The sequence below is a fragment of the Vipera ursinii genome (genome assembly GCF_947247035.1).
Source record: "Vipera ursinii genome assembly, chromosome: 3".
NCBI lineage: Eukaryota > Metazoa > Chordata > Lepidosauria > Squamata > Viperidae > Vipera > Vipera ursinii.
This window is the reverse complement of record NC_139516.1, coordinates 108312835-108340708: the sequence shown is the minus strand read 5'-3', so window position 1 is coordinate 108340708 and position 27874 is coordinate 108312835. Positions and strand designations below refer to the sequence as shown.

Genomic DNA, 27874 nt, shown 5'->3' with positions numbered 1-27874 from the left:
GCAGATGACAGCTTTAGTGACAATAGCAAAGGCATTGTTACACATGATAAAGCAGTGGTAAATAACTCCTGTAATTTTTCCAACAAAAGTGCATGGATAGACAATAGAAAGTGACTCGTAATATAGTGCCAGATGGTGGCCCTTTGGATTGTTCTTGAAGAAGAACTGAGGATCTTTCAGAGTGTTAACAGTGTTTACAGTGCAGTCATGTTAAATATTTTCTGATATCTTGGTGCTGATATTGTCATGCAGGAAAAGCTCAATCTGAAATCAACAGATTATGCAAGCTTCCTTACTTGAAGTTGGACACTAGAATGTTAGTCCTAGTGTTAGTCCTAGTTGGAAATAGTAAAGAGGAAAATGTAGTTGTACCGCCTTAGGAAATGGGTAAGGTGGAGAATGATTTGTCAGTTTCTTCCAATCTAATTATTTCTGAATTACTACACAGTGTTTAAACAACCAAAATGATATCTATGTACCTGGACATCACAGTTAAATAAATAAATTTTAAATCAATTAAAATGACCAGGCTCGATTTATCGTATTTTCAACACATGATTATGCAAAGACCTGGCTCTCTGACGAGAAAAAGTTGAAAGAAAAGGAAGAGTGATCAGCAACAAGACAGACGGAGTCATTTACAGGGGTGATGGGTGCATCACTGAAGGGCCACATTGGGGAAACATTATCCTGGAGAAGGTTTATTTATGTGTTCACTAAGAGTGAACCTCAAGTTCCTATGTTGATAAGGCTCCCGGGTTCTGTCCTGTAATTCATTGTGCTGGTTTTAACAAAACAGAATAACAGAGTTGGAAGGGACCTCGGAGGTCTTCTAGTCCAGCCCCCTCCACAAGCAGAATACCCTACCATTCTGGACAAATGGATGTCCAATCTCTTCTTAGACCCCTTTTTCTCCCAGGGAATGTAGCGGTGCAGACTGAATAGCACTTTCAGTTTGTTAGCAACAAAGGCTTCCCGCGTGTCTGCTTTCAGCTCTCTTGTGATACAATCTCTCCTCTGCTGAACTCCACCGAGGTCTGCTGCAGTTCTCCCCATGGGTGCTTTCTGCTTTTTCGGGTTTGGCTTTTCACTCTCACAGCAGGCAAGTACTGCCTTGTTGATGCTGCCAGCAGGCTTAGAGCCCCGTTGCCTTCCCTGCTGTTTCCTCCTCCCTCTGAGCTCTGAAATCTGCTTTGACCTACTTCTCCCTTCCTGCCCAAATCCTCAGAAAGTTCTTGTTATGGCTAGCTATCTCAGTTCACAGAAATTAAGCCGCCTCTTTCTAATCCAGGAATTATATCTAAAATGTTAAAATGGCATATTATTGATTTCTTCAGTACATCTAAAATGTATTTTGATAACTCGAGTAGCTGCCTTAATAACATCAACAATGTTATTAATTTGGATTCTACTGCTTTCTTATTAGTTAACCCGATAAATAAAATAATTTGATCTGATGAGACTCTGTCCAGCATTGCCAGAAACAAATTAATCTAAGCCAGCACAAGCTTGACAGATTTACTGAAAAGTAGGTTGAGAATAGAGATGATTGAGGGGGGGAAGGGAAAGAGAGATTATTTTGTATACACAGGGCACAACATTCCATTTTTTTTAATTAAAAAGCATAATTTAATATAATGGGCTTACTTCTTTTTGGCCACTGTTTGTACAATTTGGTTGAACAGTTGCTATTTCTTTAATACCAGGAATGAGAGGGTGAAGTTTGGTTCTCAATAGCATCCCTTAACTCTAGTGATGACTCTTAAGTGTTGTCATTCTGGAGGCTAAATGTCTATAATTTAGTCTTATAGAAGGCAAAGAAAATAAACTATTGCCTTTGGGGACAGTGTTACTCTGTTCATCCTTGACATAGTGTAACCTGCCTTGATAGAAGCAGCTATTTTGGAAGTATTGTAAGACCTGATTTACAAATCTGAAAAATGTATATAAATGGGGAGTTATTAAGTCTGAGTTTCCAAGAGTAAAGAAAGAAACACATTTCAAGGCAGGGTGATGTAAAGAAACATATTTATATTTATTATTTATTCATTTATTTCTTTATTGGATTTGCAAGTCATTTGTTGTGCAACTAACAACACAATGTAGCAGTTGGATCTACACAGTTTTCAGCTCCCATTGAACTACATGTGACACTGGATTGTAAGAAAGATGGAAGATTGCTATAATAGGAGCAAATAGGAAGAACAGCACATTGAAGCTCACAAAGCCTATCTTTCCTGGGCCACGTAGGCTTTCCTTCTTACCTAAAAGATCACAATGATGTGCCATTTGCTCTGTTGGCTTGTATTAAAAAAGAGCCTCAATTAAAGCTTAAACTCTTTCAAAATACCTGCTTGATGTTGAACCCCTTTCTCTGTCTCTCAACCTTCAAATTTTTGAGTGAGGCATATGAATTTATTTTTATTGATAATGCCTTGTATTCTTTCTTCCTTTCTCTTCCTATTTTCAAGCTGCTTATAAGCTGTTAGGAAATTGTTGTGCAGAGGTCTCCTTGTGCTACCAAAGAATTGCACAGACAAGGAAGGGTACTGAGAGCAGTAAGAGTCACACAGTAACCACAAGAGTACACTGAGTTGTAAAAGCAAAAAGTATTTTACTTTGAGGTGGTGTAAGAACAAAAATGCACGGTCAAAAATGAACAGTCCAGGTCATACACAAAAATAACAGTCCAGTTAGTGTTCCAAAATACAAAGTCTTCTTACCGGTCCAGAGGTCAAAAACACAGTTGTGCAGATACAGAGCAAAAAAGCAAAAATAGAGCGATCAGCAGATTCAGATATTCAGAGAGATCCAGTGATCCTATTTTCAAGCTGCTTATAAGCTCTTTGGGATATACCTCTATCCTTGACCTTTGAAGTTCCCTACATATTAAGGATACTACATGGTTTACGTCAGCCTTTCCCAACCTACTGTTCACCAACTGTGTTGGATTTCATTTCCCATAATTCCTAGTCAAAAAGGCTGATTTTGATAAACAATATTCTGATCAAAAGCCACTTGCTGCAATATATTTTTGAGTATTCATTTTTTTGACAGCACCCCAATATATTACTCTTCTTTGACGATAACCACACAGTATATAGCTGTCTATGAAGCATGTTTACCAGAGGTACAGTAGAGTATAGCTGCTCTCTTTTACTATTGATAAGATTGGAGACCAATTCCCTTACACTTTTCAATACCTCATATATGCAATTCTTGCAGTTTGAAATGGAAAAATCCTAGTTATAGTAAAATGAAAAACTTAATTACACAAAGAATGAACTTCACAGAAAAATAAGCTACAATTCTCCACTTATAGAATTTCTCTATAGTTTTTAAAGCAAAAACAAAGCAAAAGTGGTGCATAAATAAAATAAAAATAAATTAATATTAGCTGGGAAAGGAGTTTTTTAGGTTAGAATTGTGAAATATATTGATAATAGTAACAGTAGTTTCTCTGTTTCTTGGGTATTAATGTCGTTAATTTGAAAGTATAGGTAAATATGTCTACTTTGTCTATTAACTGTTTATTTAATATTTGTAAATCCTTTTAAAACCCTTTTATCATTTATTGTCCTTGGGTTTTTGTGTGCCTTCAAGTCAGGCAAGATTTTTGGAAGTGATTTGCTGTTGCCTTCTTCCTAAGGCTGAGAGAAAGTGACAGAAACTTAAAATCTCTCTAACCACTACACCAAACTGGTCCATTGGGGCACTGCAAATTGTAAATAAAGTTGAAGGCACTCTTGCTTTTTAATTTGTAATTCTCTTGGCTGGTTTGTTTTGCCTTCCAGCAAACACTTAGAAGTCTACCCGCAGCCAAATAAACAGCAATCCACCAAGAAAGAAGTCTCTTCTACATCAGGTTTTAAAAAATTCTTCACCACTCTGAGTCAGAGCACGAGACAAAAATTGGGCAGATTCCGATGTTATAGCATGGAACAGATTTCTATGCTAGAATCAGGAGCTGCCAAGCCCAACATGGAAACTGGTCCAGATACCATTTGTTCTCCGAAAATGAAGAAAGTATCTTCCTTACAATCCTTGCAGATGGTGAGTTGAAACTGTGTTTTTATTCGATTGTATAACAAACTTGGGTATTTTACAGCTAGTGTTGAAACTGTGTTTTTATTGCGTGACAGACCTGGGTATTTACAGCCTGCAGGCACCATCTGGCCCATGAGTGGCCCCAGTCCAGCCCATGGCATGGGCAGCATCAGTGGCAGTGCATTGGCGGCAGGGGCTGTGGGCTGTGGGGCAGCATCAGTGGAGGGGGCTGTGGGGCTTTAGTGGAGGGCAGGGTGCTGTGTTGTGGTCCTCCACAACAATCCCAGTTTCTCATGCGACAGTCCTGTTTTATGAGAAAGGTAGCAGTAAACTAGGTTAGTTTTTATGGTACAGTTTTAAAACTATTTTCCAGAGGAATATTAGCCTTACAGTGACGACTTATTAGCAATAAAATATTTTTTGTTATTCAATCCATTTTGCATTAAACAGCATCGTGAATGTTTAAATATTTTAAATCCTGAAGTCCACCTGTAAGCCCAGTGTGCATCTAGAAATCCATTTCATTTTTTTACAGTATAATGACACCATTGAAATCCATCTTAGACCATCTTAGTTTGTACTGCTCCCAGTTTATTGAGACAGTGATGAAGTCCAACGATCCTAGTTATTCACTGATTCAAACATTCTGTATATTGATTCTCTACTTTTCTGTAGTTCCTGCTTTTCAAATCTCAAACCCGGGGACTTTTCTACCAAATCAAAGGACTATTACAGAAAACGAGCTCATTCCATTATCCAAGTCTAGCTGTCCATAAATAAATACAAGGCACAGCAAGAATCCACTCCGATAGGAAATGTTTTAACAAGACCATCTCTAAGGATTATGAAAGTGCTGCTGAAGTTCTATTTGTCAAAACAATGATAATAATTGCAGAGTTTCCAGGGTGGGGGTGGGGAATACTTTTCTTCAGTTGGCAAGTGAGAAGGGAAGAACAAACAACTATATGGTTGTTTGCCAGGTGACATTGATGTAATTTGTTAGGATGTTCTAGTGGCATTGTATAATATGAAACTGGTTTATTTGACCAAGATTAAAATAGATTAGTTGCTATTTCTGGAAATTTTAATGGATGTTTATTTTCTGGCCAGGACTGGATAATGATGTTTTAAGGTTTTGTTTATAATTAAAAGTTATATGGGAAAAATTTTATTGGCTGTTATTTAAAATTTATCTGAGTAAGATTAAAACTGTTAGGTTATCTGGTACCTTTAGTGTATTCTGGATTTGAATGATGAGTTTGGAAGAATTGTTTTATTATAAAAAATGAAATACACCTTAAAACAGAGCTCCCCAACCTTTCCGAGTTGGCAGCCTGGAGGGAAAGGGAGGAGCATGGAAATGTAAGTGCATGTGTGTGCGTGCACATGTGCCACACTTGCGCAAAAAGGGCATGCACATGGTGGTGGCATTAGTGCCCACACACATGCACAAGTGGGTCGCGCACACCCACAGCTGGTCATGCTGGTGGTGGCGCTGGCGCCTGCGCACCCATGCAAACAGGCCGCTAATATCTGCACATATGCATGAATGGGCCACTAATGTCCATGTGTATGCACAAATAGGGCCTCTAGCCCCTGCGTTGCAGCAATAGAGCAAGTGGGGAGGGTGTGTGGACATGTGCGTGCACTTGCCAGCCATTCCCGTGGCCTGGTGGCCAATAGGCCACAGACCAGTACCTGGCCGCAGCCCACAGTTTGGGGACCCCTGCCATAAAAGGAAGAAATTCAAGAGGGATTATTAGATCAAGTTTATAATACATAGGCTATTATTTTTGTTAATCCTTAATAGACATTTGCTGATTAGGATGGATGATGAGGTTATAAACATTTGATATTAAGAATGAACTGAAGATATTGTTCTATTTTAACAGATTTTGATAAGTTGTTAAAAAATTTTGTACATGCTGGGACAAAGGAGGAAGTTACTTTTCTTTCTCATTTTAGACTTTTGCGTTAGCTTTTTCTGCGTAATGTAATCTTTGATAAAATTATTACAAAATAGGAAAAAACCACTGAGTTATTGACCCCTACTAAATATCTACTATTTATTAAAAGTAAAAATTTCATAAGTCCGTGTGCATGGTATTTAATTATGTGATTATGTTGTGGCAATTCAATGCTCTTGAAACATTAGAATTTAGGTCTTTGAAACATATTTAATATGTTTCTTAATGAAAACAAATCCAGTAGCACTTCCCCCCTCTTTTTTGTTTTCGTTTTTACTTCTTTTGGTTTTCAGAAGGATCAAGATAAATCAAGCTTGCAGTCAGAAAACTTTATTCCTCTTTGTCTGCGGTTTGATTCTTTAACACTCATTCTGATTTGCAGTATTTCCTCCCACTAGGTGTCACCTTTTAGCCAGCCCAGAAAAGCCTCTTCTATTCAAAATCTGCATTCCTTTTTGGGCAAGAATAATCGGTCCAACGTCTACCTGGTGGCAGAACCTAAGGATGAAGAAGCTTCTTCTAACAGGTGAGAATTGGGATACTTTAGGTGACTGTTGTGACCATATCCTAAATGGCTCTTTTTATGTGTTGGATGGTGGATAATCAGTCTGTTTTTAGACACTGATTGCTGCAACTCACCTCCTTCTGTAGATCCTGTAGGACCTTCGCATATTCAGTTCACAGTATCCTGAAGAGTGGCTAGCTTTTCTGTAGTAGACATGAATCGAGATCCAATCCTGTCCCTCACTGCTGTTCCACAGGAGAAAAGCAGAGTTTTTAAATACATCCATACTGAAGTTAGATAACTTTGGTCGCATCCTTCTGTTTTCTCTTCATGTTTCTGTTGTATGTGATTTGTCATAAAGGCAGCTTCATCTTGTTTTCATTTTAGTACGCAGAACTAATCCATACGTGGACATCTGTATTTTCCAGGTTCAGCTATAATACTAATCTACTGTCTAGTGTTCTATGCACAGAATGTGGGGTCCTGTGCTTAATTTCTGATACAGATGTAAATAAGTTATGGAAGTTGCTGTTAGTTTTCAAGTTCAAGTTCACTTTTAGAGTTACATCTATTTAATAGTAACTTTGTGAATTCAAAGTGAACCTTGAATTATTAATACTAATTTTGATTTATAGGAAATTATCTGGAGTTTTCATAAACAGAGTAAAATTGGTTTATTTTGGTCTATCATAAATATAGCAACCACATCAGACATTATGATTGCTTCATGATAACTTCCTGGGAAGAAGAAAACTTATAATGCTACATAATTCAATGTGACCACACAGTATCTTTGAACAAATCCATACAAATATGTCTGAAAAGGTGTGTTTTAATATATATTTTCTCATTCTAGAGATACATATCAGAGTATTTGAGAATGTGAAGTTTGGTGGCTAAATAGTCTGATTTGCTTGCTATTCATGGTTATGCAACTGAAATCAAATTATATTGGGAATTCAAAAAGATGGACTCTCAGGCATCCGTAAGCAGAACACACAATTGCTAGAATAACATACATATTTTGCTTTTTGCAATCAAATGCTTCTAAAATTGACTTCAAGCAATTACAAAAAATGCCCTGATATAGGTGGATGATGTGGTCAGAATTTTAAACGTAGGATAGCAAAAAGTATATTTGCAGAGTTGAAAAGTTACTAATGAATAATGCTGTAAACTTAGCATATTTCCTTTGTAGAAATTTTCCTTGCACACATGGGACATGCATAGACTTGGTCTCCAAGGCCAAGCAAGATAGTTTCCAAACTACCTTACGCTGTAAGTGTCAGCTTCACTTTTTCAGAGTTCCCATCATCACGTGAGCTGTAAATCTGCTTTCATTTAAAACCAAGATGTTATAAAGAAGTTAGATTAGATGATAAGTGAAACAACCACCACCCTGTTCTTTGACTTCAGATTATATATTTGTCTGAGTATGACAATATTTTCCCCATTCTTAGGAAAACAAGGACTCAGCCTGGAAGATCCCTCAGCGTGGAGGACATTGGGTCCCCTAACTTGGCGAGAACTGTTGGACGGGTGGTAGCAGTTTTTCCAGATGGAACTAGTCAGTTAGAATTGCAGCGGTCCCAACAAGGCAACTTTGGGTTTCGTGTTTCCTCAGGGAATGGTCGTCCTGATACAGGTATGAGTTTGGTAACCAATGGCCCGAAACCTTGAACAGGTAGACCCCTGGCTTACTTTTTAAAATTATGGTGTTGGAGTATCTCTATAGTTTTTTAAATTGTACACTTTTTTTCTTTGCTGGGGTGGGGAAGGATGCTGGCTTAACATTTGTTTTATTTTACAATTTGTACCCTTAATCTTTCAGTTGAGAAACAAAAACAGACTTAACATTGCGAACTTAAAAAACTAGCTTTATATATTTTTAGTATAAAGAATCCATGAATAGTCAAAATATTTTGTCTCTATCCACTGTAGCTTTCCAGATAAAGGAAAGGGAGCAGGATATGTAACACTTCATCTGTATTAGGACTTCAGCTGGTTTGGGTGATAGAAGGGAACTCTTATTCTTCCACTTTAGCATTTATTGTCCTTGATATTTTTGATGATCTACAGTTAATTAGGAATGAAATTATAATTGCAGGTCACTTATTACATACTTCATTCCTGAAAACATATTGTATTTTAACTGTATCATAAAAGCATGTTAGCACAATATTGGTAGATCCGCTATGTATGTTTACTGTATTAAATATACATTCTTCCTTTTTTATTTTTAAAGTTATATAAAAAAGTACTAGGGCATGATTTTGTCCAATTATACAAATAGGAAGTGCAACTCATGCAGGGAAGATTCGTGTGGAGGTACTACAAGAGATAAAAGAAAGATTGGGAATAGATACCATAGATTTATCAGGCATTATCTATTCCTATTTTAGAACCCCTTGCTGTAAAAGATAAAGCAATGGTATTACACCCATGCAGACATACAAATCAAAGTCATGATCTGAGACAGTGATGGCGAAACTTTTATAGACCGAGTGCCCAAACCACAACCCAAAAATCCATTTATCGCAAAGTGCCAGGGTCGCATAAGCATTGTGGTGCCCTCAGGGGGGGCATGGGAGCATGACCCACTGGGTTGGCATGGCTGCGGTTGTCATGGCAGACTGGGTGGGCATGGCTGGGGTGTGCAAGGCCACCTCAATATTGCTCATGGGGGGATGCCTATGGGGGCCGGGCAGGGTTGGGGGAGATCCAGGGGGTCTCTGGAGGGTGGGGCGGTGGGCAGGAGGCCCAGCATAAATGGGGGGAGGCACACAATCCTAGCTGGGACTGGGGGGGGGTCATGGCACCAATGGGATCTGGCTTTCCCTGCTCGGGGTGGCCTTTGGCTTGCTGGGTGTGGGTGTGCTCTACCACCTCTACTCCAGCTTGCTAGCTGGCCGCTTCACCTCCTTTGTGCTGGGTGGAGCTGCCACTCCGGGCGGCGGCCTAATGGACCTGCGCAAGCTGCTGGCAGCAGCGGTGCACGTACCCACAGAGAGGGCTCCAAGTGCCGTCTTTGGCACGTGTGCCATAAGTTTGCCACCACTGATCTGAGAGAATGGAAAGCCTATGGTGGGCACGGGATGCAACAGAGAAAGAGTAGGGCTGTAATAATATCACAAAATGTTCTTTGTACATACCCTGACAGGTTCAGAGAGGCTGTGATTCCTAAATCATAAATGCCAGTGTGCGTATGAGAGTGCATTCTTGGAATTACATAACCTTCCTGAAATTCGTCTCCATGACTTTAATTCCTCTTCTCTTGCATATTCTCATGACATTTGTGAACATGCCATGACCCCACAGAGTAAGAATTGCCTATTTTTCTTTATCAGAATGTCTACCACTTCCTGAATATAAGACTTTGAAATAGGAATTCTACGTCTTATCACAACTACAGGCCAAAGAACCGGTCTACAAGGACTGTCGATAGTCTCTGGAAGCTCAGATGCTAAAGCAGGTCTTATATATATCATTCCCTGCTCCCTATAACATCTTCCAGAGGGAGATTTGCTTAGTATGCCGAGCAGCAAAGACGCTCCTCCTTGTGATAGACTTTTTGTCCCCTTCTGCCTTGTCTTCTTCATTTTCATATTACAGATAGAAAAACAGGAAGGGGCATTCCTCAGAGGCATTCTTAAATAACCAGTTTCAATCTAGTCCAGGGGTGTCAAACTCAATTTCACTGAGGGCTGCATCAGCATTGCGGTTGCCCTCAGGGGGCCGGGTGGGTGTGGCCTACTGGGTGGGCGTGGCCTACTGGGTGGGTGTGGCTAGAGTGCGTATGGCCTACTGGGTGGGCGTGGCCAGCTCTACATCGTTTGCATCAAGGGTGCCTATGGGGGCCTGGGCAGGAGTGGGACAGATCTGAGGGTCTCTGGCAGAAGGAGGGTCTCTGGGCCAGGGCCAAGGCAGTGGGGGCCGTTCCCTCACTGTTTCCAGGATGGCTTCGCGGGCCACATGAAACCACTTCTCAGGCTGCATCTGGCCCCCAGGCCTTGTGTTTTAACATGTCTGATCTAGTCTCTTTGTTGATTTGTACATTTTAAGTTAACTTAGACTTAAAACATTTTTCTGGATCTGGAAGTTATTTTTTATTTTATTTTGCACATGGACTTCTGCAGCTAGGTCTTATGCCAATTATGATAGTGTTGCTTCTTTTACAATTGCTTTGCCCTGAAAGCCAAGGATGGTAACTTCCTAATCACAAATTAGCCACAAGATATATGTACCCAAGCACTGTTTTTGTAATGCCAAGATTATCCTTAGATAACTTTTCTGAGTTACAGCAGCAAAACACAGTGATGTTGCTCTTTCAAATAAAACAGTTGTGCCACAACACACAGCAAACCTAATTCATTTTTTTTAAAAAAAATTCCAGAACACCAAAAAGCATCCTCTCAAAAGCATATCATTTTTTAATGTAGCATCATCTGCACTGCCATGGCTGCATGAACCCTTGCAATCCTTGCTATTTATGATTTGGTGTAGTATTGAAATTGACAAACCACATGTATATCCAGGAAACCATGCAGCTATACCAAAAAATAGGAATGCTACACAAATGGAAGGTAAAAGCAGCCCTGTCATTCAAAACCAGAGTTGCCTGTATCAGTTATACCAGTGATTCGCAACCTTTTTGTCACCGTGGACTCCCTTTAAATACCTTTTGTGTCCACGTACCACGGCCACGTACCTCCAAGACTTAATTCAAGATTTAAATCATAACATTTCTTCAAGCCTTCGTGGACCCCCCATAACGACCAGGGATCCGCCAACCACAGGTTAAGAACCACTGAGTTATATTGTTTGGGGCACACGTGTTATTGCTTTCTTCACTGAAATCATTTCCCTGTTATTTTTTTGTTTCTGAAGAAATAGATTTGAAATATTCAGCCACATATGTGCTTCTCACTAGGCTACAAATCTACTTTGATATCCTGCTCTACAGCACTAGTTAAAAGTAGGCTCTGAAACACAACCAGATATTTGGTAGGATCTCACTGTTTTAATGTTTTCTGTGGGTTTTTTTTCTTAAGACAAAGACTATCTAAAGTAGGTCAAATGGCGGGAATAATTTGGAACGTGTGTTCTTAGGGATTTTTTTGCCCCAGGCAAGCTCCTGGGAATGTTGCAATCTTTGCGACTGAGTTGACAAATGTTTGTCCTGGCTTTAAACACTCTGGTTCCAAGAATACACCTCCACCCTAAAAATATTTCAAAATAAATTGGAATATATTTCTATTAAACAAATTCTTCTTCTGAGTTATCCCTTCCCAGGAAGCCTTGAATAACTACGGTAATAACTACATTTAACAAATGGATTTAGACTATTTTTTCTTAGTCATTGTGCTGCTTCTCTGGATGGATATTTTTCCTGTTTGCTTGTGCTAGTACACTTCAGTCCTCATTTATAAATTGCCAGTAACTACCTATAAAATGGCTTCCAGCACAAACAAAAATATAAGTTGTGTATTGATGTCCTGACAAATGTAAAACTCATTTTAATAGCTTGGCAACAGCCGTGTTAAGAGAGCAAAACATAATTTCTTTATGTTCTGCTCTATTTGGGGATCTAGGGTTATAAACATTTTGGATGTTCTAATTTATAATAGAAAATCCTGCCTTATTGAAAAAGGGCTCATCATTGCAGAAGTATTTTTTCATTTATTTAAAAGGTGTGTATTGCTGCCCATCTTGTTAATAGGAACCTCCAGATTTCTAGGAATTTTAATCCAAATTGAAGGCTGGGCACCTTGAATTAAAATGAAACGTATTTCTGAATAAAGTGTACAGTTTTCCAGCAATGGATTGAAACTGAACTCTGGCAAGACCAAGTGGTTCTGGGTTTGGGGTTCTTTGGCCCATGGAGAATTGCCACCTTCGGTCTTGCATGGGGTGGCACTTCCCCAAACAGATCCTGTGTGTAATCTGGGGGTTCTCCTGGACTCGTGACACCTGCTCAAAGAGCAGGTGGCAATTGTGGCCAGGAAGGCCTTTGCACAACTGCGGATTGTGCGACAGTTATACCCTTTCCCTACTCACGGTCATTCATGCCCTAGTCACCTCCCGTCTTGACTATTGAAATGCGCTCTACATGGGGCTGCCCCTGGAGACCATCCGAAAGCTCCATTTGGCGCAAAATGCAGCCTGCATGGTTTTGTGCAGACCTCAGTGTGTACATGTGTCACCTCTCCTGCGGGAGCTGTATTGGTTGGTTGCTGATTTGCTTCCGGGTGAAATTCAAGATGCTGGCTGTCACCTTTGAAGGCCTTCATGGCTTGGGACCAGGATATCTGAGGGACCCTCTCTTGCCGGTCACATCTACCTGACCCATTAGAGCATGGAGGCAAGGAATGTTGCGGGTCCTTTCCCCTAAGGCAGGGGTAGGCAACCTCGGCTCTTTTCTGACTCATGGACTTCAGCTCCCAGAATTCCTGAGTCAGCTATGCTGTCTCAGGAATTCTGGGAGTTGAAGTCCATGAGTCAGAAAAGAGCCGAGGTTGCCTACCCCTGCCCTAAGGAGATGCATCTGGTGGGACCCAGAAGAAGGGCCTTCTCCGTGGTGGCTCCCTCTCTCTGGAACATCATTCCTGCCCCCCCGAGATTAGACTGGCCCCCACTCTGGCACTCTTTAGGAAGGCACTGAAGACGTGGTTCTGCCAGTGGGCCTGTGGAACCCAGAGCGGGATGGAGCCCACTAAACAGCTGGTATGAATGTGTGTTGTTGCTGGGATGGGGGTGAGTGGGTTATTGTTTCATTATTTTTATTCTTGTTATTTTTATTCTTTTTATATGGTGTTTGAGTGGCCATGTGCAAGTATTCTAAATAAATAACCCCAGTGTTGGCTGACATTTATACTGCGATGTAGAATCCATAGCATTATGGTTAGTGTGCATCACTTGACCTTTTAGCATGAATGGGATTTGAAATTTTGCCCTTTAAGAACAGCTTTAATGTGGCAACTGCATGACAAAACACAGTTTGGTCAGAACTAGCATAATATACAGGTTCCCCTTGTTTTAAACTGGGGTTATAGTCCTCAAAAACCTTACATAAGGTGAGACATTGAACCAGTGGATAAAAATGGCTAATTGCAGGATATAGGATTAAATTTTTTTAACCCAAATGTGCTAATAAGGCACATTTAGAGGCCTGTTCTTAAGCAATACATCACTCCAACATGTTTTCTAGTGTATGGTGAAAACACAGTTTTTCTAATTGATGAATTTCTAATGCATGGGTTGGAATGCATCATGGCAGTAGAAACAGTGGTAGTAATTGCACAGTACAACAGTAAATGCATGAAGGCAGAAATGGTTTTGATGGCAAAAACTTTTGGCACGCTTCCAGATTTTTGGTGCAAGTTGATTATGCTGAAACAAACCTAGTGGCAGTTTTTTTTTTTTGCAATTTCTTGTTGCAAAGAAATCCAGCAGATTCTTGAATGAAAATGCTCAGTTGCATAAAAGCAGATTCACGCGAAGCAGGGAAAACTGATTTTCTATAACAAGTTCTAAATGATTAATAAAGGTCTGATAAGGTTAGGTTCAGTGAAGAACTGTTTTATCTGTCTCTCAGTTTTCCCTCGAACTCTTTTCTGATTTTGCAGAAGGAACACTTTCCCCATTCCATGGTTGCAACATTTCAATGCAAGGCTATCATAACACTAAATGTAGTTTTATGTTATTTGGTTTCCTTAACAGGTATCTACGTCCAGGAGATGGCAGACACCAGTACAGCTAAACTCTATGCTGGACTCCTAGAAGTTGGGGATGAGATACTTGAAGTAAACGGTGCCAAGGTTGCTGGGCTGGGCCTAGCCCGGATCAACGAACTGCTGTTGTGGGCGGAGACGCTCTCCCTGAGAGTGCTGAGGCAGAGACCGGTTCGGCAGTAGCAGAAGAGGAGACCCTTGCGAGGGAAGCTTGAAGGGGCAGCCTGCCTTGTGAACAGGGCAAGACAGTTCTGGTGCTTATTAAGCCTACCTGAGACTTGGAGTTTGCATCCTTGTCTCAGTGCTTGGATGTGGATGGAGGCACAAACCAACCCCATGGGTTATTCTGTAATGGAAGCTGGTACCTATTGAATATTTAATTTATGCAAAGATTGGTCAAGGAATGGGAATTAGTTATCTGGCACCTCACTATGCAAAGGATCAGGGGAGGGAAAGTAACAATTTGTGGTTAAAGACCTATCTTTTGACCACCAATATCCCCACAAACTCTTTACCTAAAAATTGGAGGATGCTGGATCATCTTAATTCTTTAACTTATATTAAAGTTAAAGTACCCATAACAAGTCGGGTGTGTTCATAAAAACTTTTTTAAAACATTCAAGCTGTATAGTTTTTCTAGAAATGCAGAAGTTATTGACTGAATTGGAGAGCTGCTAAAGTATAAGTAATCCCTAATATGGAAACCTTCTCTCCCCTCCCCACTCTTTATTTACAAGGAAAGATTCTATGACTTGAGAGACTTTGAAGAAGTTAGATCTCTTTACCAAAAAAATCTACAGTTCCTTTACAAACCTTAAGAGTCTTTACAGGCATCCATAAATTCTGAATCAGCTTATGTGCTGCTACTGCTATATATATATGCCCAAACTCACTCATGCCGCAGTTATCAGTAGACAATTCTATTGGTTCTATTTTAAGTGTTTTACGTTTGCAGCGAAAGCTATTTGACTTTGGAGTTTTTGCTCCTTCAGCAGGCCAGAGCTGAGAATTCCTGATGCTTACAGATTCCCATAGCTTCTTAAAAATATTGAACGTAATTTTTGGAGAAAGATTTCTCAGTTACTACCAGAGAAATTCTCCAACTTGCAATTTTTCAAGTCAGTCTGAACTTCATATTCCTGTATCTCTCACGTTCAGCTCTTTTCAAAGCTTGTTTCTCATAAAGCAGCAATCCTGGGCCTGGAATGTACCATTCTAGAATGCACATGGAGTTCACAAGATGAGATGATCTTTGTTTTGGTTGTAGGAATATTCAGTTACATCAGTTTCTAGCTGCAATCTGAAATGGTAGCGTTCACAGCCAGGCCTGTCACCACTCATCATCTTTTGTGTCTATCTTAAGAGTCATCTTCTGGTCTCTATAGCTGCAAAGACTAGGTTATCTCATGAGCTTTGTACCCAGAACATGAATGTGACAGGAGAGGCTTCTCTTTTTGATGTACTCAGCCCTGACCCACAACCATGGGTTGCTTTTGACAATGTTGGAAAGCCTCTCTACCTTGTTTCACTGTATTTCTCTGATTAAATTATTTATTAAAAGCAGTTATGAACTCTTGGCTTGCATCTATGATGGGATAGCTGATTTGTGAAGTGAATGAATCATATAGAGTTATATAAAAACAGGATGGCCTACTTTTAGATGGTTTCCACCCCTACTAATTTGAAGAATGCCATGTAAGCACTCAGGAAAGGGAGTGGTGACCTAATCCATTTATCCTTGGCCTTAGCCTTGCTCGCTTCATGTCCAACTGGGATATGCTTTCCCCATCAGATTAATTCAAGGGGATGTGGCCTTCGGCATGATTTAGAGGAAACCAAAATATTTCTGTATTCTTCCCAAGGGAGATAAGAACTTTCAAACCATGGCCTTTTCTATCAGCTTAGAAAAGGAAGGAATGAGTAAGAAGCAATTGCCGATGGGCAGGCAAACTCAAAATATTCTTGTGTTTGGGCAGAAAACCTAAAATACATATTTTAAAATATTCTTTGTATTTCAGATAAAGCAAATTTCAGTGGGAACAAAATCAGCCTCACTGAAAAAGAATTGCAACACTATGGTTATAGTGGGAGGACTGTTGATTACAAATCCTGTAGTAGCACCCCAATATTGGGTATGATTGGCTTCAGCTTACACCCATCAAACAGATTCCTAGACAGGAGGCCTTCGTACCCTTTCTAGCCCATTATAGCTTCAAATGGTTATAAAATGACAGTTTGTAAAATGAGGACTATCTGTAGCAGACCATGTGTAGCAAACCAGCAGGTCAAGAACATGAAAAGCTGGATAGCACTTGGCAAGGACATGATCCACATCTACTGACTAAAAAATCTTAACAGTAGTACAAAACACCAGTGCCACAGATGAACCAGCCACTAGAAAAAACTGGACTGTTTTTTCCTTCCTCAAGGAAAAAACAGTCCAGTTGCCTTTTGAAAAAAACACCCACCTTTGACAACTACCAGCAGGCTCCCACCTGGACTTGCTAACCCAAAGAAGGACAGTGCTGATTATGAAAGACCCCACACGGCAACAGCAACAGCCAATAACCTACCTCTCTACAACATGGAAAGGCACTGATCACTTCTGTCTCTTTCAGTGATCCTGTAATGGTAGGAGAAAAAGGAAGGGAACGTATGGACTTATCTTTTTTTTTTTATTGAAAAGTTTTATCATACATTTTATCTTTAACAAACCCCCCTACCCCTCCCCTGTCCCTCCCTCCTTACCCCTACCCCCCTCCCCAACCCCCCCCCCCGACTTCCCAGAGCTAAGTACAAGGTATAAAAAACAAAAAAAAAGAATCATAAACAACCATATGCTAACAACCGTAAACTCTAAAATCTATCACTCTCTAGCTCATATAGGATAACTACAAACACTATTAATATAAAATATATAAAAATATATATAAAAAAAGGAAAAAAGAAAGGAAGACTTATTCAAATGCTACATGAAACTTCTTAGTCCCGTATTTGTTCTGGATATACTCAATCCATTTTCTCCACTCCATAATATAGCGTTCTTGCGAATGATCTTTCAAATAGGCCGATATCTTTGCCATCTCTGCCAGGTCAGAAACCTTTAAAGTCCATTCTTCTATAGTCAGCAGTTCCTCCTTCTTCCAATACTGACCTATTAAGAGTCTTGCTGCCGTAATTAAATTCAACATCAACTTAGTGTCCACAACTGTAGCATCTGTAATTATTCCCAACAAAAAAAGTTGCGGACAAAACTTTATCCTCTGCTTAAAAATCTTCTGCATGTTCCACCAGACTTTTATCCAAAAAGCCTTAACCTTTTTACAAGTCCACCATATGTGAAAATATGTTGCGTCTTCGTCACCGCACCTCCAACATTTAGGCTGATAATTCGGATACATACTTGCAAGCTTTTTAGGATCTAAATGCCATCTATAAAACATTTTATAAAAATTCTCTCTTAGATTTTGAGCTTGTGTGAATTTTACGTTCCTCACCCAAATCCTTTCCCACGTATCCATTGTAATAACTTCTTGGATATTTTGGGCCCATTTAATCATACAATCTTTAACAAGCTCTGTTTCTGAGTCAATTTCTATCAATGCAAGATATATCCGTTTGATATGTGCTGGACCCTGATTTCTAATTTGCTTTATCAGATTTTCATCAGTCATTGTAAAACCAATTTTCTGGTCTTCTTTCCACCTGGCCCGTAACTGAATATATTGAAACCAAGTTTGAACAACCTTCTCATCTCGCAAGAGGCTATATGATTTCAAACACCAGACATTTCTTTCCAAGCTCAGAATCTCCTTATACGTAGTCACATCATGTTTGAAACCAGCATGTATATTTTCTATTGCGTGCTTTGGAATTGCCCACAGTGGTATCTTGCAATCTAGCTTATGTCTATACTTCTTCCAAACTCTCAACAATGCCTGTCTTAAAATATGCACTCTAAACACATTGTCAACCTTCTTGTCATACAACAAATATGCATGCCAGCCAAACAACAAATCGTGGCCCTCAAGATTTAATAATCTCTCTTGTGTCAAATTAATCCAATCACTTATTCCTACTAATGCAGCAGCTTCATAATATAGTTTAAGATTGGGCATTTTAAGACCACCTCTCTTACGAGTATCCTGCATAATCTTAAGTTTAACTCGTGGCCTTTTCCCTGCCCAAATAAATTTATTGATACCTCGCTGCCATTCCTCCAAATTAGAATCTTTCTTAAGAATCGGTATCATTTGAAATAAAAATAAAAATTTAGGCAGGACATTCATTTTCACTGCTGCGATCCGTCCCAACAAAGACAATTGCAATTTTTCCCAACTCTCCAATTCTTTTTGAATTTTCCCCCATAGTTTTTCATAGTTATTTTTATATAACTTTGTATTAGAGGGCGACAAAAGCACCCCCAGATATTTAACCCTTTTAACAATCTCAAATCCAGTTAATCCTTCTAAGAGAGCCTTTTGCGAAACTGTCATATTTTTGGCCAAAATTTTGGTTTTCTGTATATTAACTTTAAATCCAGAAACCTTCCCGTATTGTGTTATTATCTCCATCAGGTCCACAACAGAGTTCTCTGGCTGGGTCACTGTAACAACCAGATCATCTGCGAATGCTCTCAATCTATAATCCTGATCTCTAATTTGTATACCCTTAATTTTTTCCGAATTCTGTATTTTAACCAATAATATCTCTAATGTTAACACAAATAACAAGGGCGATAACGGACACCCTTGCCTTGTGCCCTTCTCAATATTACATGCTTCTGTCAGGCTATTATTAACTATAATTCGGGCAGTTTGTTTTTGATATAATGCCCTAATCGGTTGTAAAAATTTTTCCCCAAAATCCATTTTATCTAAAACTTTCATCAAAAATTGCCAATTCAATTGATCAAAAGCTTTTTCAGCATCTAAAAAGATTAGCGCCGCAGGGATCTGGTTGTTCCTTTCCAAAAACTCTAACACATCAACTATATGCCTCACATTATTTTTCATTTGCCTACCACTAATAAACCCCGTTTGGTCCCCATGAATCACTTGTTGCAGAACCCTCATCAGTCTATTAGCCAACACCTTAGCAAATATCTTGTAATCTGTATTTAAAAGCGATATCGGTCTATAATTTTTAACTTGAGTAGCATCTTGGTCTTCCTTCGGAATCAAGGAAATAAAAGCTGTTCTCCAAGACGGTGGCACCTTTCCCCCCCTCTGGATTGTCTGGAACAGTTCCTTTAGCGGTTTTATCATCTCTAATTGTAAATTTTTGTAGTAAGCCGCAGTCAAACCATCCGTACCTGGTGCTTTATCCACCTTCAATTCCTTAATTGCTGTAAAAATTTCTTCTTCTGTAATCAATTGATTAATCCCCTCTTTTTGTACTTGCGTAAGAACCGGGATGCTAGCATTCTCCAAATATATATCAATGTCTTTTTCATTAATCTTCTCCTTAGCATATAATTTAGAATAAAAATCCACAAAAGCATCCTTGATAAGGTCCTGTTGAAACACAACCCTTCCTTTATGCTCAATTTTGTCTATATTAGAAGCCCTTTGCTTTTTCCTCAGTCTATAAGCTAACCATCTACCTGGTTTGTTAGCGTTGCAAAAGGTATTATGCCTGGCAAACCGCAAATTGGTTGCCACTTGGTCAGCCATTAATTTATCAAATTGTCCTCTTAACAGTTTAATAGCCTCCTTAGTCTTCACATCCTCTGAATTCAAAATCAAAACCTTTTCTTTTTCCTTTATTTCATTCTCCAGTTCTTTCCTCCTAGCTTCCACAGCACGTCTATGTTTATTGTTCATATATATCAACTACTGACTAAAAAATCTTAACAGTAGTACAAAACACCAGTGCCACAGATGAACCAGCCACTAGAAAAAACTGGACTGTTTTTTCCTTCCTCAAGGAAAAAACAGTCCAGTTGCCTTTTGAAAAAAACACCCACCTTTGACAACTACCAGCAGGCTCCCACCTGGACTTGCTAACCCAAAGAAGGACAGTGCTGATTATGAAAGACCCCACACGGCAACAGCAACAGCCAATAACCTACCTCTCTACAACATGGAAAGGCACTGATCACTTCTGTCTCTTTCAGTGATCCTGTAATGGTAGGAGAAAAAGGAAGGGAACGTATGGACTTATCTTCATGCTGACATTCTGAACATCATACGCATGTCAAATAAAATAACCTTTTTACAATTGTCATCTAATTGGGTCAGCAGATATGCATGGTATATTCTCTTCTTTAAAAAGCTTTTCCCCCAGCTTTAATATGGATGGCAGAACTGTCTTCGTTTGTTAGTGAAAAATATAATATTTGGCGCTATGTTAAAAAAGCGATAAATACAAGAAATAGGATAGCACGAATTTTAAATCGGATCTCTCTTGCCTTTTAAATGCCCCTCCCAAAATCTAGTATGTGTATTTCTGAACAGTACATCTTCCATTCTTGGATAATATAGGCCACGTTGTGCATTATGTATACACATATATACATATGCTTGCATACATACATACCTGACAGTAACTATTCTGTCAGCAGAGGCTTTTATGTCCTCCTTCAGGATCTTTTGGAAGAGTCAATATAAATATTTATTCAGATATTTAATCCATTGCAATCCAGACACTTTTGGACACATCAGGCAAAGACTGGAAAAAGCTCCAATGCTGGGAAAGGTGGAAGCAAAGAGAAGAAGATGACCAGAAGCAGGGTGGGTGGACTCAGTTGCAGTGGTAATGAGAGCACCATTGAGTGACTTGAAACAACAGATTAGGGATAGATCGCCATGGAGAAAATCTATGTTGTTGCTAAGAATTGTCAACAACTTGATGGCCTGTAATCAATCCATTACTAACCAACTGTTGTTTGGTTTTGAGCTTGCCCATTTTCTTCTGGGAGTGCTGCACAGCACACAGAGTACAACTCTAAGCCCTAAATTATTACCACCCTGTTTTAGAAGTTCCCACCAATCCTTTCCCTAACTTCCTTTTCTGTTCTATTCCATTCCTTCACAGCCTTTCTTAATTTATTTTCTAGAAGTTTAATTATTCCTGCTGGTATTTGTTAGACTGTCTCAAGTTCCACGTTGTCACACAAGCTGGCTGCATGCCCTCCATTACAGAACAAAGTGATGTGAGTGAGCATTAAGTCCTTTTTTGGCTTCCTGCTGCAAAATCAACTTACGTGCCTACTCTAAAGCTGTGCGCTCCCCTTGTAATTTGATGAATAAAATGTACAGGGTTTTGACAGAAATTATTCTTCAAACACTAGAGGGAGGGATTTGTTAACTTTTTTAGCCATTGCTAAACTATAAACATACCCCTTGTTGGTAGAAGAGTATTTACAATCTTTATTCTATAGCAACCAACTACGTCTGCAAATTTGACCCAATTCTAAAAAAAACCAAATATTTAGAAAGGAGCCTTGCATTCCCTGCCCTGCATGTAAATTTATTTGAAATTTGCCAAGATTGTCCTTTCAGAAGGATTTACTGCCTATGCAGATTTCATCGAGTTCAGTAAGATTATTTGTTTATTTAAAATTACAGATTCATTCTAACTTTTATAGTCAGTAGAAAGCTTGATAGTTCAATTTTTCAAATTGCGTGGAGTGATTTAACTTTACAAATGTAAAAAAGCCAAGTACTGATGCTATCAATTATATTACAACTCTTGCTCTATTGTGAGTTGACAAGGGATTCTTTTGAATAAGAATACAGTCCTTGTCATATCCAATATAGCTCAGGGGGATAAATAGACAATGGACATATTAGAAAAAAAATTTCAACTGTTGAACTCACTCACTGTTGAGCAACGTGGTATAAACACTAAGAGACAGTTTGGTCTAAATCACCCAAAATATTTCACTGGTGAGTAGGTAATTAATTATAACATCAGAGCTGCTACTGTACCTACATAATTGTGAATCCTGGATAATTATGATCTTTCCCTTGTTGGATCTTTTCATCTCTCATGGTATCACAATTTGTGGGCCTGGCAAACAAGAACATTGCATAAACATGTCCTGGACCTGAAATATTATTTATGCATTGAAATAGGCAAGACTGGTTCTGTAGTAAGAGGTCATAATGAAGAATTCCCAGATAGGGAGTGTGACTTTTAAGTGTACCTATAATTTTTCATTTTATTATGAAGGAAGAAATAATCTTACATTATACAGTACTTCTAATGATTGACTGATGACACTTCCTGGAATGAGAAGCAAAGTTTTTAATACAGAGGTTGTGCTTTAAAGCCAGATTAACCGCCCCCCCAAAAAATCTGTTAGATTATATCTGTCATGGTTCCGATAGATGAAACCTTTTAAAAGAACTTCAAGGCAAAGATTTATTCCTCAAAGAACATTTTATTCAGGAAACAAAGTACCGGCACTTACATAGTTGAACCCAAGACTAAAGTTCCCTCCCCCTGATACGGAGTAACAAGTTGCAATTCCCACCCCAGAAAGGCTATCATAAATCACATTCACCAATTATTCTAAAACTCAGGCTCTCCTCCCAACTTTTCAACCCACCAAAACTTTTATTTTACATTGACCTTGGTCCTCACCCAGCTGCAAATGTTATGGCTAACAGAAAACGCTCAAGCACCCCCCCCTTCTCCATCGGAGAATCCCAAATAACAGGAAAAAGCACAAGGAAAGCAAAAGGTAAAATGGCTATAGTTTCTCAAGTGTCACAGCGCTGACACTATCATTAGATCTACCTATCCAACTAGAATAACATTTAGTTGCCTTACATCCGGTATTTGCTTCCATCTCTTTTCCTAAGAAAATATTTTTACTTTTCTTTTAACTGAGAAATATAACCAGACCTTGACCCCACTATCTGTTAGTCAATCTGGAGAAGCATAGGCTTTCTGAAGCATGTTGCAATCTCAAGTCACAATTGACACCTCCCCCCTCAAAATAGCTATATAAAATAAGATTTATTTAGCTGCATAGCATTTATTAAGAATACACCACAGACAATATATTTATTTTTTCAAATTCCAGAAATTCAGCATGTCTTAGGATGGAGTTAGCAGACTTTGCAGAAATGTCAGGTTAAAGTTAACACACAGGGAGAGATACATAGCTTTTTAAATATACTGCAATTATAGAAAGCCTTTAATATCTAGGCATAAATATTACAGTAGCAACAACAACTTTATTTCAGTTTGGAGAAAAAAGAAGAAAGAAAAATAAAAATATCTGGAATAAGAAATATTTAAATACTGAATTGATTGAATTGCAACAGTTAACAGGTGACTCTTTCAATGTTATTTTTATTTCAACTTTTCCAGTATAAATTATTGATGCTATGATAAAGAAAAATCAAGGTCATTTGCAACAATACTAGAAAAGTAAGTTAATTGAGTCTTTAAATGCCTGAGAAACAAGAAGGATGCAAGTTTCTAAGTCTAAAATTGTACAATCAAGCAGCACATTTGAGACATAGTTCATTTATATGAGAAGATTCAAGGCAATGGATATAGATAGAAACCATGTAACAGCTTGATAAATCTAAATATCAAAATCATTTTCCTTGCTAAGGAGCCTATAAAATTAAATAATATAAATAATACATTCACAAAAGCTATGTTTCAGGTTTGAAGACTGTGATATGCAACACTGAGATTATCTCCCCTTTATATCCTTAATGATCAATCTAGGACAGGGCTTGTCAACCTTATCACAGATTGTATGACTTTTAGGACACGACAATATTTGAGTACCACCAGTGCTTAGCAAGGGGTCAAAAACTTGATGACTAAAAAAAAGGGGGGGATTTTGGGTTTTACTGATTAGATTCATTTATTGTTATAGAAATGGCTAGTTTATAATATTATGGAAAAGTAAAAAGTTGAGGTTCGATGTTAATGCTTCCTTCTACTGCAACAGAGGAAGTCTGTTCTTTTTCTCTCCCCCCCTCACTTTCCCCCCCTTTTTCCTCCCCACTGTGTCCTACTATTTGCTTTTATATTTTTGTATTTTATTTTATAATCTAATAAAATATTACAAACTGTAGGAAAAAAGTAAAAAAAGTACCAGTTTTAATTTCCTCTGTAGCTGTTCCTTTGTTGAATCACTTTTCCTTTGCACTGACAAATGTATGATGAATTTATCCATGTTTATTAATATGCACCACTACCAGCTAGCTCAGGGGTCTTCAAACTTGACATTTTTAAGATTTGTGGACTTCAACTCCCAGAATTCCTCAGCCATCATTGCTAGGTTTGTAGGCCCCTGAGCTAGCTGGTTGGCCCTTCTTAGCTTTCCTTCCACAGTGTGGTAAAAATGCACCCACCCATCCCTTTCCGTTACCCTTAAATACACAGGAATCAAGTGCAAAGCAAGAAAGGCTCACAAAATAAACAGATAAACACTTTTTCCCCCTTTAAGCTGCCTCAGGCAGGTCATGTGTCACAATGTTGCAAGCCAAGACTGAAAGGGTCCAGCAATTACAAAAAGCTTTAGCTTTAACATTAAACCTGTTTACCTTCAAAGAAAACTTTCTAAAAGCCATAGACAGACTCAAGATAAGAGGGTTTGGATTGCTTCGGCTCATTCCCCTCCCCTGCTACACTTGGCTAGCAGTCGCATACCACGTGGCAAAATACCACAGGTGGTATGCATACCACCAGTTGAAAAGCCCTGATCTAGGACTTTAAATTAAATATAGTAATGTTCAATTAAAGTCTTTAAGAAATCACAGCTTTTACAGAAGATATTTTTATAATAAAAATACGGTATGCAATATAGTAAGAGAGAGACTGAATCATAGATTAGTTGTCAATTATTTTGGTTTGCATTTATCTTGGTTTATATTTAAATATTTTGAATAATAAGGACATAAGATTCCGTTTGGGTCATAGACTTAGGGAAACAAATGGACAAGATGAAATGGAAATAATTCTGGAAATCAGGGTGTTGTTCTATCAGCTTTATATAAGAATTGCAGATTTATATTTTGGCATTTAACTCCAGTAAAACTAGAGCAAATATCACATATTATTCAATAAAATTTTGGACAAGTTGTCAAGAGAAAGGATTTTCCCCCATACGGATATGTGATGAATAAGTGAAAAAGGTGTACTTTTCTGGAAGAGAATATTATAAAAAGTAAGAAGCATAAACAAACAGTAGAATGCATCCAGAATTCAATTTTTTACATATTTTCAAGGTATTGAAGGCTGAATTCTCTAATAAAAAACTTATTATAAATATATTTCTGGGAACTGAATAATTGCTCAATAGATAATTTAACTTTATGGATAACATAACAATTGAAAATGCCATAACAAGCTATGGTATGGGTGCTGTTATGCAATAGCTGTATACTGTTTTATCAGTCTTTTTCTGGTAGGATCAAGGAACCACTGGTTTTTCTAATCTTTAACTGGGCAGCTTTTCCTTCCTCCCTCCCTTCCTCCCTTCCTTCCTTCCTTCCTTCCTTCCTTCCTTCCTTCCTTCCTTCCTTCCTTCCTTCCTTCTTTCCTTTGCTTCACAGTGGACACACCATTATACAAATTAGCTGAGGCCAAGAAGATATTAAAAGTATCTTTTAAAATCCCCCCCTCCATTTAAAACTAAAGTGTTTTACTATCAGAGCAAAGACTGGAACAAGCTTTTTTGCTCTCAAAGTTTATTTTAAACTCAGTGGCCTAGAGATCCAGTTTGATGTAGTGGTTAAGGCACCAGACTAGAAACCAGGAGACTTGAATTGTAATCACATTTTTGGCACATGTTTGGGTGACCCTGGGATCAGTTCCTCTCTCTCAGCCCTAAGAAGGAGGCAACATTTTTGGAGAAAATTGTTGCAACACATCTCTTTGCATTGATTGTGGAGCTTTCTTGGCAATAGCTTCTTCTGAGATGGCTTTATGACTTCTCTTGTGAATGAATTGCACCCAATGACTGCAGGGCTATACAGTCTCTCCCCACTAGCTAGGAGGTTCCTTAAATAGTGTCCTTTCTCTCTTGTTGCCCCCTCTGGCAGCACCATTTGAGCTGCTGTTTCTCACATACTTTTTCTCTCTCTTCTTTCCCCACTTTGGCTGGTATTTTTCAAAGCTCTTCCAGCAGGCCCAATGGCAGGCGAGCATCTTGCTGCAATTGCCAGAGGCTTCCAATAACACAAAAGAGAGTTGTGATGCAGCCAAGAATATTGGGCTGGCAGCCAAGCCAAGAAGCCACCTGCCCAGCCCCAGTTGTGCTATAGCTCTTCCAGCTGCCTTTCTCCCTCCCCCCCAGCCCAGCAGTAAGGTTCCCTTGATGAGTAACTTTACCTTTTGTTCTTCCAATGCTAATTACTTCAGTGTGTCTGGACCGGTTGCCTGCAAAGTGTGTGGAGAGGAAGCAGAGCACAGGACCGCCTTTGGCTTCTTGAGAAGCTTTTCTTCTGGGAGCAGAGCTTGTGAACTGGCACATAATTGCTTCCCACTTTTCCCTTGAATGACATTTGGCTTTTGCCAAGCAAAGCCCTCAGGAGGGCAGAGAACTCAAGCCCTCTAACTACCTTTGGAGAAAGAGTGGGGGTGGAGGACAGGATTGCCATTGTAGAGTTTATTAGAGACTGCTGTGGTGGATTTGGCTATCCTATTTCCACTTCAGAGAAGGTAAATCGGTGAACTGAAAGCTAAGTAAACTTGATTGTAAGGCAAAGGTGACAAATAAAATCCAAAATCCAAAACTGCTCTTTAAACCCAGTTTCCTTTCCAACAATTGCTAATTTCACAAAGGATGGGTTATTTCCCCCTTGCTTTCCAGCAGCCATCTCCCCCTCAAATTCTCTCTTTTGGATGCACACATAGAAAGGGTAGGATTGACTGACTCATACGGACACCTAGGGAGAGAAGAAAATACACACCAACTCAAATGATGCCTTGACTCTTTGTCTGGCATTTAAGATCTGTTGGAGTTTAACAACAGGAATAAGCAGGAATAAGCCAGATTTTGCTGGGAAGACCCTGGATTGGTGCAAATACAGTAAATCTCTCCTTTATCACCTATTCAGGATAGGCTGGTTATCCTGTGGACTTCATGTTGCCTTGTGCCTCATATCTATGGCCCTCCAAAGGGCTCCAAGATCACACTACCAAAATTCAGTAGCAACATGGTCAGATTTTTTTAAAAAGCTTCTTATTTTGCAGAGACCTTTATTAATATATAGGGCTGTGCAAGTAATTTGAAAGAGGTGCTTTGCAAAGCACGTGTGTATGAGAAGAGAAGCAGTTCTCGGTTTCCGGTTCCTGTTTTCAGCGAAGCAGTTGGAGAATTCGAAACGTCGGATCCTCCGGCTGAAATTTCTTTTTGTTGGGGACCCTAAGGGGCCAGAATCCACCCTGAAGGGGTGGAATGAAGGAAGGAAATCCCAGGGACTTAGGAGAGACGGCAGTCTCTCCGAAAAGTCCAGGAGAAGCCTCCCAGAAACCAATGGAAGAAAAGGCTGGCTAACGCCATGTCTAGCCATAGCTGAAGCAACGGAAGCCATAAGTGATTAAACTAAGTGAATAATAAACAGCATGCTTGAATCTGGGTAAGAATACTGATTTTCTCTATCCTACCTACTTTCCTGAAGAAGAAAATCCCCCAAAATAAG

At 39.1% G+C, this 27874-nt stretch overlaps 1 protein-coding gene and 1 long non-coding RNA gene across 3 annotated transcripts in view; one reads left to right on the top strand and one right to left on the bottom strand.

Moving 5' to 3' along the window:
• The window catches only part of KIAA1614, a 39298-nt gene extending 23465 nt beyond the window's left edge, over window positions 1-15833 (top strand). The window contains exons 6-9 of the mRNA XM_083358507.1: window positions 3795-4053; window positions 6413-6540; window positions 7980-8164; window positions 14239-15833. Of these exons, the coding sequence (XP_083214633.1) occupies window positions 3795-4053; window positions 6413-6540; window positions 7980-8164; window positions 14239-14432 (766 nt within the window). The 3' untranslated portion in view covers window positions 14433-15833. The remainder of the gene's footprint in view (window positions 1-3794; window positions 4054-6412; window positions 6541-7979; window positions 8165-14238) is intronic.
• LOC310637901 lies at window positions 7202-20897 on the bottom strand. Of its 2 annotated transcripts, none has more exons than XR_014491990.1 (3): window positions 20790-20897; window positions 20323-20372; window positions 7202-7850 (listed from the first exon to the last, which is right to left on the bottom strand). It is a non-coding gene; the product is annotated as an uncharacterized lncRNA (long non-coding RNA). The 2 variants fall into 2 exon arrangements; XR_014491991.1 differs by lacking the exon at window positions 7202-7850 and adding an exon at window positions 8528-8592.
• Between the last annotated feature and the right edge of the window lie 6977 nt (window positions 20898-27874).